The following is a 16471-nucleotide window of genomic DNA, read 5'->3' on the forward strand; positions in this document are numbered from 1 at the left end:
GGCTGATGCAGTTTAAGGCACATCAGTTTCCCTAGCCAATACCTTTGACTTCTCACCTCTGCAGATCAGGTACCCATTTTGCAGTTGGGTGAAACAGAGGTAGCCTTTCAGTGTGAGATTGAGCAAAACTCAAACCCAGAGCCTCAGGGATTGTAGTCAAGTACCTTAATCACTCAGCCACTATGCCTCAACCTATTTGAGAGTACCATATTCATGCTTTCTTGATGGCAGAATACATTATTATTTACTCTGCTTTGTTTCTAGAATCTAATGGATGCCTTTGATATTTAGAACAAGATTTTCTATTCTCATTACCCAAAATTATATCAGAAACAACAATAATTTCCCCATAAATCTGATATATCCATAGCAGCAGTTAACCAACAGCTTGAAGAATAAGAAATATACATTTGGTGTTCTTGAGAGATAGAGCTTGCCTCTTTCTGAGCCAACCATTCATTCCTGGATAAACGAAGGTGAAATTTAACCAATTTTTCCAGTTTTTTTCTTCCCAATTTTTGTCCCTTACACTCCTTTTAAATTTTAAAGACAAATAAAGAAATATGCCCCAAAATAAATAAATATGAAATAAACTTAAATGTCTCAAATATAGAGGCTTTTCCTCTTAAATGTACCACAACATCAGCTGAAGTTTCTCTGGTTTAGGTCACAGAGACATGTGACCCATTCTCAGCCAATAGCCACTCTACACAATAATGCTGGGCTTTAAAAAACTATTGACAAGTTAAGAAATAATGCAAAACTAACATAAGAGTGAATGTTAGTTCACATGACCTTCTCTCTTATAAGCCTATCATCAGACACAACTCAAGTAGGTTTGGCAATCTCATGATGTAATACACATAACTGATAGTCAAGTACAGTCAGTATCACAAACTTTTTACATTATTTTCTAAGTAACATTATTTTAGGATAAGTTACTAATTCATCTCAGGGTTACACAACAACAAACTCACACTTTCCGAGGATTCTTAAACAGAAAGGATTGCTAAATATCTTAAATATTCACCATTTTTACTGAATATATTTATATATAAAGACCTGTGAAGCAATAATAATTTATTGAAAACAGGAGACATCAATGAGGGATAAACCTCTCAATTCCCTTTGATTTCTTATGGAGGCACTATCCCATCTACCATATAATAACTAAAAAATGTAACCCTACAAATAATAGCAAACTGAATATTTATGATTCCGAGTTTTTAAATATTTGGCCAGCATAGGATGAGCCGCGATCTGGGCCCAAAATATCAAGGCAGACCTAAATTCTGCAAATAAAGAACAATTGCTCATTGCAGATGTGTTTCAGTGCACAAATGTGTAGCAGGAACTGATGTATATGGGCTTGATCCAACACCCAGTGAAGTCACTGGAAGTTTTTCAATGGACTTAAGTGGGCACTGGCTTGGGCTCTAAATGGCTAGCTGAACGAGTACATAGAAAGTGGTATATTTTTTCATAAATACTTCCAAAGCTTTTTGGATATCTGTGCCTCACAGATAATTTTCTTGATCAGTCTAATGGCAACTATGCAAATATTAAAATCACATTTATAAAAGTGAGTTTTACCACTTGTCATTTACAATTTACTGAGAATTATTTTGCACATAATAAAGCTAAGCATGATCTGTCATCTCTTCTTTGTAGCAAATAAATTAGGTTATATACATAAAGTTTCTCATAGAAAATATATATGAAATAAAAATAAGCATAAATAACTTAATAGGATGCAACATACCAATCAGTAATACACCATCTTGTGCGAATGAAGCCTTTTCTGGACCATTTACACTGAAAAATAAATAAGCAATTTAAATCAGTCAGCTTAAATGAAGGATTGATGGGAGTGTATGAAGAGGTTAAATATACTTTACAAGAGAATATTTTTAAACTGTTTATTGAGAACATAAAATGAACAATCCATATAATGTTTAAGTAATGAGCACTATGAATTAAACAAATAAAATATTATTCTCTACTATAAGGATTTAAATTGCACTGCTTACTTCTTTGTTTCATTAGTACAACTATAAACCTCAAATAAAAACTACTTAAAAAAACCTAGTCACTTTTACATAAGTGAGTACTAACAAGGAAACGATTGTTACATTTGTACTTTCAGAAGAAAAATAAAATTACTTTGAATACATACCAAAAACCCCACAACCAAGTCTTATCAATTGTGCATAAATGCCTTAACTTGTTTGTAAATTTACCTAAACTGTGAAGATGCATCATGGAGTTTTACAATGAATTTAAATGAATGGGACATATTAGAAAGCTGTACTTTTTCTGCAGATTCTGCCTACCTAAAAATTCTGTAAAAGTTAAAGTGAATTTTAATGAGAGTGTAATAATACATTTATCAAAACAGCAATATCCTCTGTAAGATACAAAACTACTGCCAAGGTATAATACTGCTGGCATAGCAAAAGAATTCTTTCAGCCGTGGTCCTAAATTGCTCTACCCCTCCCCCCCAAAAAATAATTAATTAAAATTAAATTAAATTAACAAAGCCATTATGTTGAATCCCATATATATATGGCTACAGTGACTGTGATGCTGGACTATTCATTGCCCCAGATATACTTAAACGATGATGCCTGTGATTTTGTGGCAAAAGACTGCAACTACTTATAATAAATAACTATTAACCATAGTACAGCATCCTTCAGAATTGAAGTAATCACACTTCTGGCCTCTCATGAGGCAATATATACACTTTTGACATATACCCTGAAAGGTGCTTTCTTTTCTCCTTACTGTGAACATAACACTAGATGAAATTCTTCACTCACCCCCGAAACTCTACCCTAATAAACTGGTGCCTAACAAAGTCCAAACCACCCAAATACCCTGAGAGAACCTGTTTCAATACAGAAATAAAACCCCCTTCGGCTGCATACTCTTAGCTGTCACCTACAACCCCATACTGGAACGCATACAAGGTATCATCAAACAACTATAACCCATAACCAGTGGGGACCCTATCCTGAAAGAAATCTTTCCTGAACCCCCTCTTCTGGCCTTCAAAGATCCTTCAACCTCACCAAGCTCATCATCAGAAGCAAGCTCCCCACAGACCAGGAACTACCAACTCAAAGCGGCACGAGGCCCTGCTAGAACAACAGATGCAAAACCTACGAATATATCTCCACTGCTACAAGTGATCAACACCCACACACACTACACACCTTTCAAGATCTATGGGTCCTACACCTACCTAATCACAAAATGTGGTGTACTTCATCCAGTGCACTAAATGCCCCAATAACTACTATGTGGGTGAAAACAGACAATCACTACTCTCTCAAATGAGCTCACACAGGAAAATGATAGAAGACAAAAATACCATATCACCTGTGGGTGAACACTTTTCAAAAAGCAATCACTCTGTATTTGACCTATCAGCCTTCATCTTCAAAGGAAACCTGCACAACACCTTCAAAAGATGAGTTTGGGAGCTTACATTCATAACTTTGCTAGAAACTAAAAGTCACAGTCTTAATAAAGACACTGGATTTATGACTTATTACAAAAATCTGTAACCCACTAACCTCCCCTTTTTGTACTATGACTACAAGGCTGTTAATGGGCCACTTCGCCTTGAATAGTCTCATAGAATATATACTCACTACTTATGCTAAACTATTTATATGATCTTGTATTTAGCTGTGAAACTCTGAGTACCTTTCCCAGACCTGAAGAAGAGCTCTGTGTAACTCAAAAGCTGGTCTCTCTCATCAACAGAAGATGGTCCAGTAAAAAATGTTACCTCACCCACCTTGTCTCTCTAATATCCTGTGACCAACAGGACTACAACAACACTGTATACATAAAGTCAAAGCAGACAGTTTTCTCATTATTTTTCAGATGAGCATCACCTCTTATTTTCTTCTCTTTAATTGTACATCTATCTTCCTGGCAACCGGATCATTTAAAAATATTACCTCCCTGGTTCTTGAGGCAACAAATCAGCAGTAACCAATCAGAAAAATGCAAAAAATACATTGTCCCTTTACAACTGTCCTTTTACTAAGGTTCCCTTACCCCCAACAAAATCCCCTTTATATTCAAAACATCAGTTTATAGAGATACTTTTAAAATCTATATTGTTTTGACTGAATAACAACTTGAACTTGGTAGCTTGAAGGTGAAAACTTACATGAATATTTTCTTTTAACACAAGTTCACAGTGGTTTGTGTAAGTAGAGTTATCCAGAAATGATGGGCTACTCTCACTGATTTAATTTTAATTTAAGAAAAAGACTATTTAAGCATCTGTTTTGGAAAAAAAACATATACAGTTATGTGGATTAAATAAATTTAAGAGAAAAAAAAGGGAGTCCACTTTCTAGTCTACAATTTTTTATAGTGTCCCTTTAAATACCTATATCCAGGATCTGAATTTTACAATCACATCTGTTGAGCAGCTCTCAAATAAGCAGCTTAACTAAAGAACAGTTTTGGCTGAAACATGCTAGTGAGGATTGCTAGCATTCTCATACACTTCATATAGTTTCATCAGCTTTATATTGATTCAGCAACTGGAAAAACAAGAAAATGTTCAACTGAAAATAGTAAAAAGTTCAAGAACATTGATTAACAATAAAGTGCTTCATACAAAGACTCAACATTTATATTTGGAAATGTGAACAGATTGCACTATGAATGCTTTTTCTTCTATTTTTTTTTCATGACTTGAATTATGGCCCCATAATTTCAGATAGTTTGCTATACAGGCACAGGGTGTTTTCAGGACATTTTAGCTATTTTTTAAAAATCTGACATGGTTCTGTGCCTTATTCTTCCTGCATCAGGGATTTGTTTGTGCCTGCCAGTTGTCCTTTCATAAGAATGTTTCACAGTCTGTGATTCAACTTTGGGTGCCTGACTGACAAAAATGAATGTAGAAACACTGAAATTAATTTGTTTGAAGAAGAGTTGAGGGATACCAAAGGGGAGATTTGAGAAGAGATAGTTGACTTGTGGGAAAGTTATAATTTTAACACCACCAATCCTCTCAATGAGAGATACCGTAGTGGTATTCCAACCCATTTTTCTAGTCCTTTGATAGCTTTTGTAAATTGTTTAATAAAATTAGCTTTGAAGAGTTCTCCTTTATCCGAGACATTGTGGATACCAAGATACCTAATTTGTGAAAGCTCTTTCAGGGTTCTAAAGATTTACTAGAAAACCATCAACACTGAATAAGGTTTGTGTGCATATTTTCTATTTGTAATTGTATTTGAATTTTATTTCTAACAGTGGCCTCAGATTCTGTTTCAATTAAGACTGATGATAAATCATACTACTTACTTGATTCTTCTCTCCCAACTGAATTCTTTTAACATATTTAGATTGTGATACTAGCTACTAACTAATTAAAAAAAAATACAGAGAACCCTCTTACAACTACATTCAGCCTATTTCCAGAGTCCTATGTCAAATGCCACTCATGTATCTCAACATCCTCACCTAAGTTAACACAGCAATTGCTACATTTACCACAACAATAAATGTATCTTGAAAGAAACGAGACCTCCAAAAGTTAAGGACTCTATAAACAGTTAATGGATTTCAAAATAACTCTGGCTTTGAGCATATCAAATGTTAGTATCAACTATCCCTGGTACGCCCAGATCTTGAATACTGCGTACAGATGTGGTCCCCTCATCTCAAAAAAGATATACTGGCATTAGAAAAGGTTCAGAAAAGGGCAACTAAAATGATTAGGGGTTTGGAACGGGCCCCATATGAGGAGAGATTAAAGAGGCTAGGACTTTTCAGCTTGGAAAAGAGGAGGCTAAGGGGGCATATGATAGAGGTATATAAAATCATGAGTGGTGTGGAGAAAGTGAATAAGGAAACGTTATTTATTTGTTCCCATAATATAAGAACTAGGGGCCACCAAATGAAATTAATGGGTAGCAGGTTTAAAACAAATAAAAGGAAGTTCTTCTTTACTCAGTGCACAGTCAACCTGTGGAACTCCTTGCCTAAGGAGGTTGTGAAGGCTTGGACTATAACAGGGTTTAAAAGAGAACTGGATAAATTCATGGAGGTTAAGTCCATTAATGGGTATTAGCCAGGATGGGTAAGGAATGGTGTCCCTAGCCTCTGTTTGTCAGAGGGTGGAGATGAATGGCAGGAGAGAGATCACTAGATCATTACCTGTTAGGTTCACTCCCTGTGGGGCACCTGGCATTGACCACTGTCGATAGACAGGATACTGGGCTGGATGGACCTTTGGTCTAACCCAGTATGGCCATTCTTATGTTCTTACCTTGCTGTCTGTTTTTTAAAAATTGGATTCTTTACAGATATTCTTTCAGGATGTCTGATGCATTATGGAATGTATCAGCTCAAACAGCCCTGTGTTAACTAGTATGACTGAGTGACATCTTGGCCTCACTGAAGTCAATAGCAAAAATCCCATTGATTTAAATGGGGCCAGGATTTCACCAGAGGCCTCCCGTATTAAATGTCTTTATCAAGCACAGCTACCATGTGCAACTAGTAATCTTCAAAATAGTCAACTATGCTTGACTGGGAACATTGTACAGTGCCCCCTGAACAACAGTCATACCAAGTTTTTTGTAGTCAACTATATAAAGCCTCACCCTACAATGGAGCAGCTTCTCCATTTTAAAGAAACAAAGCTTCAGACATTCACTTAAGAAATACTAACATTCCAACTGAAATTTGTGCACTCTTGGCAGCTGATTGGACCAAAGCAGCAAACACAGCCAGAATTGGAATAGGATGTTTTGATAGAACTTCATACTGCAAAAGACTCCTTTGAATGACCCTAGGGAAATTAGTTCTTTGATATCCTTTCAGACCAGCTTCGCCTTTAGCAAACAGCAGCCTCTCTGGACTTCGAAGAAGGGACATCCATAGAAGGGCCCTATTCAATTCCCTGAGGCTGCGACTAGGATACCTCTGCACAAAATCAGGGTATTGCCTGATTAGCTTCTTCCATGCTCTTTTTCTTCTCAGACATGTCTATTTGTTGGTAATAGAGGCTCGATGGGGGATTGGGGGCTCAGGGCAATATATAAGAGAGAAGGAGAACATGGATATTTTAAATATTGGATAGCAATGGGTATTTTTAACACAATAGATCACATCAGATTCTTCCATCTGAGAACTAGGTTAAATAAAGGCCAATTTAGATGAAGTTACTCATGTCTTTAGGTAAAATAACAGACCTGCAACAACTTCTTTAGATTTGGAATAATTAGAGTGGTGAATGGATACACAAGTATTTGCAGATATGCATATTGATCTAATTAGGATCTGTACAGTGTTTCTTATTGTAAAAATGTATCTATTGTCAAATTTCCAAATGTGACTTAAGGTATTTGCATATTAGTTGATATGCCATCTTAGGGTCCAAATACAGAAGTCTGTTATGGTATTTTGGGGTTTCGTAATGCCTACACTTGTGTAGTGACTATTGGTTTTATGCACAGCAATATATACTTGATCCCACTTTGCCAAATTTTAATTGTAATAAATTAAATTAAAAATCTGAAATCTCTGAGTTTAAAACACCTCACATTTCTAAAACTTGCAGTTACATTGTGCAAGCTTTCTCTTTGTGAATAGGGTCCCCAGGGAGATTGTATTGACCTTTTAAAACCCTCTAGAAACACCACCTACATAAATAACCTCAGCTACATGGGGTAAAAGGACCTCCAGACAACATTAACATGAAGAGAGAGGTTATGGAGGGCTAATGTCAAAATGCACTGTGAGCAATAAGTAATGAACACAAACCATGATTGATAATGACTAGCACAGAGCCTTAATTCATCTTTTCTCCATCATTCTACTGTGAGGGACCATATCAAATTAAATAGTGGCCCAGCAAGGGTTTATTCAACCATACAAAGCAGGGCCATGAAGGAAAGACAGATTAAAGTGGCAATGACTGCACTATAATTGCAGCTTCTTAAATGAACAGCATGGTTCAAAGAGGAAGAAGGGAAAAAATTTGTAGATGAATCAATTGAACAACAAAAGAAACCAGGTCTAACAACCTGCAAATGCAGCTGATGCACTAAGTGACCTTCAGTATCAGTACCTCCCATGTTATATTATCATTGCAGTAAAAGGAACTCCTCCTTAGAGCCTCATGTAAGGACTTGTGTTAAATGCTATTCCATGGATATTATAATATGTTCAGTGGTTTACACTAGTCAGTAATAATACCAGTTGTATGAATGCAAAAAACCCAACAACACTTATTACAACTTCTCATAGAAAAAATCTGGATGTACCTCCTGATGATGATGGCTTTTCTCTCCTTGATCGCCTTAGAAGATTCTAAATGTTTACACTATTGTACAGATGTGAAATCATTAGATTAGATGATAAACTCTTTGGAGCAGGGACTGTATCTTCCTCACCTTCCTGAGTGTTCGTATCGCACACAGCTCAGTGAGGTCCCAAACCTGTTTGGGCCTTTGGATGCTATTGCAATACAAACAACACTATTCAAAAATTATAGACTTCTACTTGGGAATACAGCATATTTTTACCTTTCAGTACTTAATTTTAAGTTTGTTTGGCTCATGATGGAATTTTTCTCAAATGACATTCAAATTTGTGATCTATATAAAGCTATGCTCCTATAGCTATAGGTGCCGACTTACTCAGATCCTGGGGGGTTCTCGACCACTGCTCTGCCCCAGGGCCTGCCTCCACTCTACCCCTTCTCCAAGTCCCCACCCTGCCTCTTCCTGCCCCCGCTTCCCCGCTTCCCCCCCACCTCCTGCACGCCACTGAATAGCTGATCATGGAGGGCAGAAGGCGCTGGGAGGAAGGGGAAGGAGCTGATCCGCAGGGCTGCTGAGCACCCACTATTTTTTTCCCTGTGGGCCCTAGAGCAACCACAGAGTCAGCACCTATGCCTGTAGCATAGTAGCTTTCTTAGTTATTAAAATGTTCAGAAACACTTATCAGTAGTTCAAGATTCTAAAGTTAATCTACATAATGATAGAAAAACTAACACCATGTGGCATGCCAGTTGATAATTTTACTCTTAACATAGAGCTATAATGACCAATTATCTAACAGAAAAATACTATCTAATATGGATTGTGAATTTGCTAAAAAAAACATCTAATTGAAAAACTGACATTTCAAAAAGTGAATTTGCACACAATGTTAATAAATACAACAAACCTATGATAAATCAAATGCATTTCCATCCAGTTTTACACTAAAGCATATCATTTCTAAATAATTACGTCCATTGCAAATGTATTTATATAGATCAGTAATAATATATTAGCCACCAACATATATCATTTCTTTATGGTAATTATTCAACTCAGAGTTCTACTTCTGAAAAACACTGTTTTTGAGAGAGTACAATTGTATACAGTATGTAATTTTCAAGGGCAAGCACATTTTGGCTCAAATTGTGCAGCTTTGCTTGAGTAAGGATTGCAGTCTCCTGTTTTCTTTCTATTCATATCAAATGGGATATAAATAGAAGTGCTCTGAGTATGTCTCGATGTTACTTAACCCAAAGATTTCTCTCTGAACAGTTTCACTGTGGAGCATATTAATTGGATGGAAACTAAAACAACAGTCAGATGAGTTCTGTCCTCAGTTCTTTCTGCTAGCACAGGCAGCTTCTTGTAGTGGGGCTCATCTGCCAGAGGCCTTTCTGTGATTACCTCCCTGTGGTGCTGGCAAATGCATCTTATGAAAGGAAGGCTGATTTAGTTAATTATTTTTAATTGGATGTTCTAGTTAAGTGTTTCTAACTGATAAAAGCGGTCTACATGCATTCTGTGTCAGCAACCAGGACAAGAGCATGGAATGAGGAAAGGTCAGGGGGTCTCCCCTCTGTGTTAAATAGAAAGAGCTAGTGAGTTGGAGATCACAGAGGAAGGGATTGGGAATAAGAAGAGGTTGACCCTACCAGTAGCTGCAGTCATGCAAGTTCTGTTCTAGCAGCTCTCTGGCCTATAATTACAGCCAAAATAACGAAAAATAATTAGTTTCAATCACGAACTTACAAGTATTTGAAAACAGAACTAAAAAAATGCATGAGCACAGGCTTATAATCACTCCCTCCAGTCTTGGAGCCTTAATATTTCCCTTGTCCTACAGATTTTTCTGCTTTTTCATGGTTTATTACGCTAAAAAACCCACAACCCAGAACTACATACGTATTAAAACAGCACTTCCTTTCTACAGGACAGGAGAATTTAGGGTTGCCAGGACTCTACATGGATGTGTCTATCTTGTATGTCACACAAGAACAAAATATGATAGAACTTCTACAGTTCATGTTCTCCAAGGCTTTCAGAATGCTTTACAAACATTAATGAATTACACCTCACAACAGCCCAGTAAGGTAGATATTGTTATATATACATGGGATAGCTGAAGCACAAGATTATATGACTTGTCCATGATCATACAGCAAATTAGAGAGAGACAGGACAGCACAAGAACCCACTTTCCCAATCTGCCTGCCTGTACTTAAACCAGGAGATCATCTCCCTGCCTAATAGACAATTTCTGAGGACCTTACCTTGCAAACAGTTATAGAAGTGCTTTGCTTGAAAACATGCAAGTAATTCCATTATCTTCACAGGAGTGCTCACTTGTTTCAATTAAGAATGTGTGAAAAGGTTTGCAGGATTAGGGCCTAAAATAGCACAGCACATAAAATACAGCTAGAACAGATAAACAAAAAAGTGTGGTCCTGAATGCCATCACCAGTCTGAGGTATAAACTGCAATCCAATACCTTTTGGCTGCTTCCTGGTCTTTAACGGACCCAAACACTGTTTGTAAATACTAGGAAAAACAGGACTTCCAGGAACACAGTTGAAAAAAGAATTACAGGCAGGGACAGGAAGACAGACAATTGCCTATAGTTTTTAAAGCAATGAGCTTGGCTTTGACTTTAAACAAGCTACTCGTTAGCTGATTCACTGTTTGTAAGCCAGCACAAAAATCGGGTAAAGATTATATAGATCAGTGCTCTCCGAGAGAAGTATCTAAATATTAAAACAGGACACCCCCCTGTCCGAAACAACCAAACAAAAATCAAGCCCCAGGAAAGGGATACCACATCTTTCACCCTACAATATTAAGTCTCTCCTCAGATCTCCTGTTAATAGGATTCCTTTAGCCAGCAGATGGATTGTGAATACGGGCAGTTTCATCTACTAAAAGACGACATAAATCATCATTGAGAAAGGAGAGACCGCAGTAAGGTTATCACCATACAGCCTTCTCCATGAAAGGTTTGCATTAAAGCATTAGTGAAATTAATTCATCTTTCATAAGAGCTTTGAGCAGTATCTGTGATCTATGATAACAACCAATTTCTCACTATGGGGGAAAAAACATTACTCTGCCCTGATAGACTACACAAATCTGCTTTTTTAAATGGCCTAACATTATCTGCAGTGTTGCTCCCAAAGGCATCATTTCAGATTCATGCCCAGCCAAGAGGACCCATAAATCAACACAGAAAGTTTTGTTAGTTTTATATGCAGTGGGCTGTAATTATTTTGAATTGCATTATGCCTCAATCATTGTAATTACTTTTAGATCATCCTTAAGCGGCAGTAATAAAAAGAAAAGAAATCAGTCTTAAACCAATTCACACATACAAAAAAAGTTAATGTAATGATAAAAGTCTGGCTAAAACACACAAAAGCCTGGAAATTGTGTGTGAAGACTGATACGTCGCTCATGCATCTCATTGTGGTAGAAGAGATTTTCAGAATATCCACTATTTGAGGTCTATTTATTGAAGACCAGCTAATCACCCCAATGTGTGGGTAAGAGGAAAATGGGTTAAACACAGTGATCTGGTTTCAGCTGTAAGTATACAAGCTTAAGTTAGATGTAGTATAGGCTTTTTGCGAGATTTTTCCTTTTTCTGCCTTAAAATGAAAGAGAACAAGAAACATAAAATTTAACTATATATTAAAAATGTCTAGCATTACTTTCAAATTTTGCAAAGTAAACAAAAAACGTACCTGCCGTATGTATGCCATACTGCAGCCTGAAATGAGTGGAAATATACGCAGAAGTGTAGCTATAGCAACATTATTATAACATATTGTGTTATATGGAGAAACAGAGCCTAAACCTTGAAAAAAAAGTCTGATCCAGAGGTTTCTCCTTTTTTGTACACCACCTCCATAACATCATTTGGACAACTACAGGAATTGCTGACTTAGAAAAATAAAATTAGAAAATATTTAATTTTCAGATGTGTTTTCAGATGTGCCTTAGCAGGTGCAAACAAAAAGGAGCCTCCTGCACTGTGTGACTTAACATCAAGTGCTCCAGGCATAAGGCTCTAGGAAAGTTGTAATGTATGGTTATTTTTTTCCAGAAGTTGTAGCCACAGTTTGTTAAAGTTGAAATTTTGGTGCAGTCAGTTCAAGTACAGTAAATGGGCAAGTGCAGGTGTGAGTGGAAATGCCCTCAAAGCAGAGGTGTGGTATGTTTGCAGGGAAGTGAGGGTCTTCAGGACAGAGATATGGGAGCCCCTCAGGCCAGAAGTAAGTGGGGGTTTGGTGGGAATGGGCGGCTGGCTGACTAGATGTTGAGTTGGCAGCAGGGTCCTTTACTCTCCAGCAGGGGCTGGATAACCCTCCTTCCCCCAAATTCCTTCAGTTTCCAGGGCATGGTGTGGGGACTCGAGCCCTTGTGCCCTAAAGGTGGCCCCAGCTCAGAGACCCCTGAAGGCTCTGTGTAGGACTAGCAGCCCCTAGTCCCAGCACTTGCCTGGTCCCACTCACCATGGCCTCCCTGAGCCCATCCCCTGGTACAGCCAGGCAGCTATGGAAGGTGTAGGCCTCAAGGCTGAGCAGGAGCTGCTGCTGCTAGAGGTGGTATTGCCCCAGGCAAAGCGAGAGGGCAGTGCAAGCAGGACTGAGTGCAGGCGGCAGCAGTCTGTATGGAGCCAGGACAGAGAGTGGGGCAAGCCCCCCGGGAATCCACCTCTGACCCGCATGGGTCCCTAGTCCCCATCCTTCTCCTTGTCTGCCCCCCCCCCAGTGGCCTCCCTGGGTCATGATAAAGGGGCGGCTGGGCCAGTTTTGAGTAGCATTGCAATCCTGTGTGCCAGGTAGCAACGCTACTCACTCACATTTGCGGTAACTATAAAAGGTTGCAGTGTATGTTAAAAGCTGCAGTTTCCACAACACCAACCATGGCCTGTGATTTTCTTATAGTCTTATCCATTCACAATCCGCTGTTCAAAACTGTCAATAGCATGATTAAATAATTCCTTAATATGGATCAGTCAGTCTTATTTCTTTTGTCAACCAGCCACATTTCTACAGCTTATCAGTGATGGAGAAAAAGAATTAAATAAAATGCTCTGAACAGCCACCAATGCTCCCATTCAAGTAGAGCAAAACCAAACTCCTAATGTAAGTATTTAACATTTATTTTTATTTTAAGAGGCCCAATGGAAGCAAAAATGTTATAAAAAAGGCAGTTAATTCTGTTTACATTCTCAGTAGATGTATGTGCACTATAAATGAGAACATGCTTGCTAAAATTCATATATCAAAAGGGATGATCTTCATGCCATCAACCCTTAAATATTTAGGCAGCGCTCTCCTCAGGCACGGATGAACTAGCCAGATGTCTTTGTGCAAATATTTACAAATATTCTGATTTCATTTTTAAATTCAGTTACTACCAAACTTAAATAATTTGCACATTTTACCTACAAAAGTCAGTGGGCATTGACTTTGTTTATTTGTATTCTTTTGATTTTTAAAATCCATCCAACAGTAAGTGCTTATCCCATGCTCTGTGCACTCCTGTAAAATGTACTATCTCAAAATACAATTCAATGTCAAAGAACAGAAATGAATCCAGCAATTTTATTTAGGTTTACATGTGGTACTCAAAGAAAAAACAGTGCTCTTAGCTTGACCTGGTAGGTTTTGTCCAGGACTTCAATTTCAGTGTCAGGTATGTTACAGTCCTTATTTTGGGAAGAAAATACCACCATGAACATCACAAAACCAGTGTTAAAATAGTAATAATAAATAACATTTTTTTAAAGGAAGTAAAATATACTCATGTATCCTTGAAAGTTACTTGCGGTTCTTCCAAATACAATAGGCACCATTAAAAATTCAACATATACCTCCCTCAGTAACTGTAGTAACCATGGTATCTTTCACACAGAATAAAAGATGCTATTACCACACCACTGTGGCAACGCAGATGTGGTTTTAAAAGGCACCCAGTTGTACTTACCTACGTCCCATCCCTTTAAGGAGGAAAACCTATTTGCCTGGAACAGATTCATAATCTGGACTCTGCCTGTTCTGTGAACTCTAATGTTCTACTAAATATTTTCAGCATGTTTGCACCCCTCACCAACACCATTTTAAAAAAATACATAAAATGAAAAAGAGACACAACGGAAAGTTTGAATCTCCTATAAATAATAAATTCTTTACAACGTGTTACTGTTTAAAGATAGAACTCCAATTGAGTTTGATAAATATACTTATTGGTTTACAAAAATGTTTATTACAGGTTCTATGAAATGGAGACACAAAAAAACTAGAGGCTTACGATTTGATGCTGATGGAGTTCATACCACTTTAAGTCAGGAGTAACACCAATGAAGTCATCAGTGCAAGAGAAACTAGAACTGGACCCTTACACTTTGGAATGCTCCATTGGGCTGTACATACCTCAGGGAAATAATCCTGTGGAAACTTCTCTTTTTCCAGCATGGGCGTGCTTTCTAATGTATCTGAGTAGATTTCTTTGCCAGTAACCTTTTTATACTTCTTGGCTAGGAAGAGATATAAAAACACACTTAACATATATACCTATATCATTGCAACCAGCTTTTAGCATTCATCAGAAAAGCAGCAGAAACTATAGGAGAGAGGCTGTGTTGGTCTGGTCAATTAGTATGTAAAATCAGAGCTGTTTTTTGATGGTAGGAAGAGGCAAAGTTGGAACATAAGTTATAGGATCTCTTGCTTATTTTGCGTATTGTACTGGGTTGCAGTACAAACAGATCAAAAACAGATATAAATAAAGTAAATGTATTAAAAATAAATTAAAGTATAAATGATGTTATTTAAAAATATTGTAATTGTATACTTTATCATTTAATTTATTTACATTTTCAAATATCCGTCTGTTCTTTACAGTAGGTACACACATAATATAAAAATTACACATTTTACAAAACAAGCCAATATCCAATTATTTAAAGTCAGCAATACTACCAGTTATTACCCCCTTAACTCCCTTAGGCCTTGTCTACAATACAGGGGTAAGTCGACCTAAGTGACGCAACTCCAGCTACGTTATTCAAGTAGCTTAGGTCAATCTACTGCGGCGTCTACACTGCGCTGTGTCGATGGGAGACCCTGTCCCGTTGACTTACCTTACTTTTCTCGTTCCAGTTGAGTACCGGAGTTGATGGGAGAGCAATCTGTGGTCAATTTAGTGGACCTGCTAGACCTGCTAAATCAACCCCTGGTGCATCGATCGCAGCAGCATTGATCCCCAGTAAGTGTAGATATTTCCTTAGACTGTAAGGAGCAGAGTTATAACTGCCCAATCCCATCCTCTGGAAACTCTCAGGAATGAGCCAAGCTACTCTTCCAAGATTCACAGGTGTCAATAAAATCTCATGGACAGTGGTACAAAAAGGGATCTAAATAATCAGCATATATGTGTAGATTGCTAGGAGGAAGACATCAGCTAACACGATCAGTGCAGTTTCTGTACCACACTTCAGGGCCAAAAACCAACTGACCGGGGTCAAGGAGAGTAGAGAACTCCATATATTGCTGGAATTCCCTTATCGCAACTTTCTCAAACTTCTCCCAAAAAAGGAATATTCAAGATAGGGCAATATTGGATAGTTTTTTTTGGTGTCAAACTATGATACTTTGAGTAAGGAGTGAACACTTGTTTCTTTAAGACAAACTTACACTGTGGCCTCCCTATGGCACTTTAGAGGGAATTCAAAGACAAGTGCTAAGAATTATTAGGGACATGGAAAAGCTCTTCCATGAAAAGAGATTGAAAACTTCGGGATGATTTAACTTAAGGGGGGGGGACATAACAGTATACAAAATATTGACGGGTATAGAAAAAACAGATTGGGAACTTTGACTCTCCCTATCTCCCCATACAGGCATAAGGAGACATTCAATGAAATTAGAAGGCAGCAGCTTCAGAATTGATAAAATGAGGTATTTTTTCACACAGCACATCATAAGACTGTGCAACTCATTACCACAAAATGTCAGAATTTAGGAAGATTTAAAAGAGATTAGACATTTAAATGGATAAAAAGAATATCCACAGTTACAACAAACACACACAGAGGACATAAATCCCCATGCTTCAAGCCTTAAACCAATATCTATATGTTAAGGGTTAGGAGGAG

General features: G+C 37.6%; 1 protein-coding gene across 3 annotated transcripts in view; it reads right to left on the bottom strand.

The window, feature by feature from the left end:
- The window catches only part of INPP5A (inositol polyphosphate-5-phosphatase A), a 427857-nt gene that overhangs the window by 134285 nt on the left and 277101 nt on the right, over positions 1-16471 (bottom strand). For all 3 annotated transcript variants that reach the window (XM_048857376.2, XM_048857378.2, XM_048857377.2), the window contains exons 6-7: positions 14748-14851; positions 1763-1815 (exon numbers count right to left, since the gene is read on the bottom strand). In XM_048857376.2, the coding sequence (XP_048713333.1) occupies positions 1763-1815; positions 14748-14851 (157 nt within the window). The remainder of the gene's footprint in view (positions 1-1762; positions 1816-14747; positions 14852-16471) is intronic.

This window comes from Caretta caretta, chromosome 7, assembly GCF_965140235.1.
Source record: "Caretta caretta isolate rCarCar2 chromosome 7, rCarCar1.hap1, whole genome shotgun sequence".
NCBI lineage: Eukaryota > Metazoa > Chordata > Testudines > Cheloniidae > Caretta > Caretta caretta.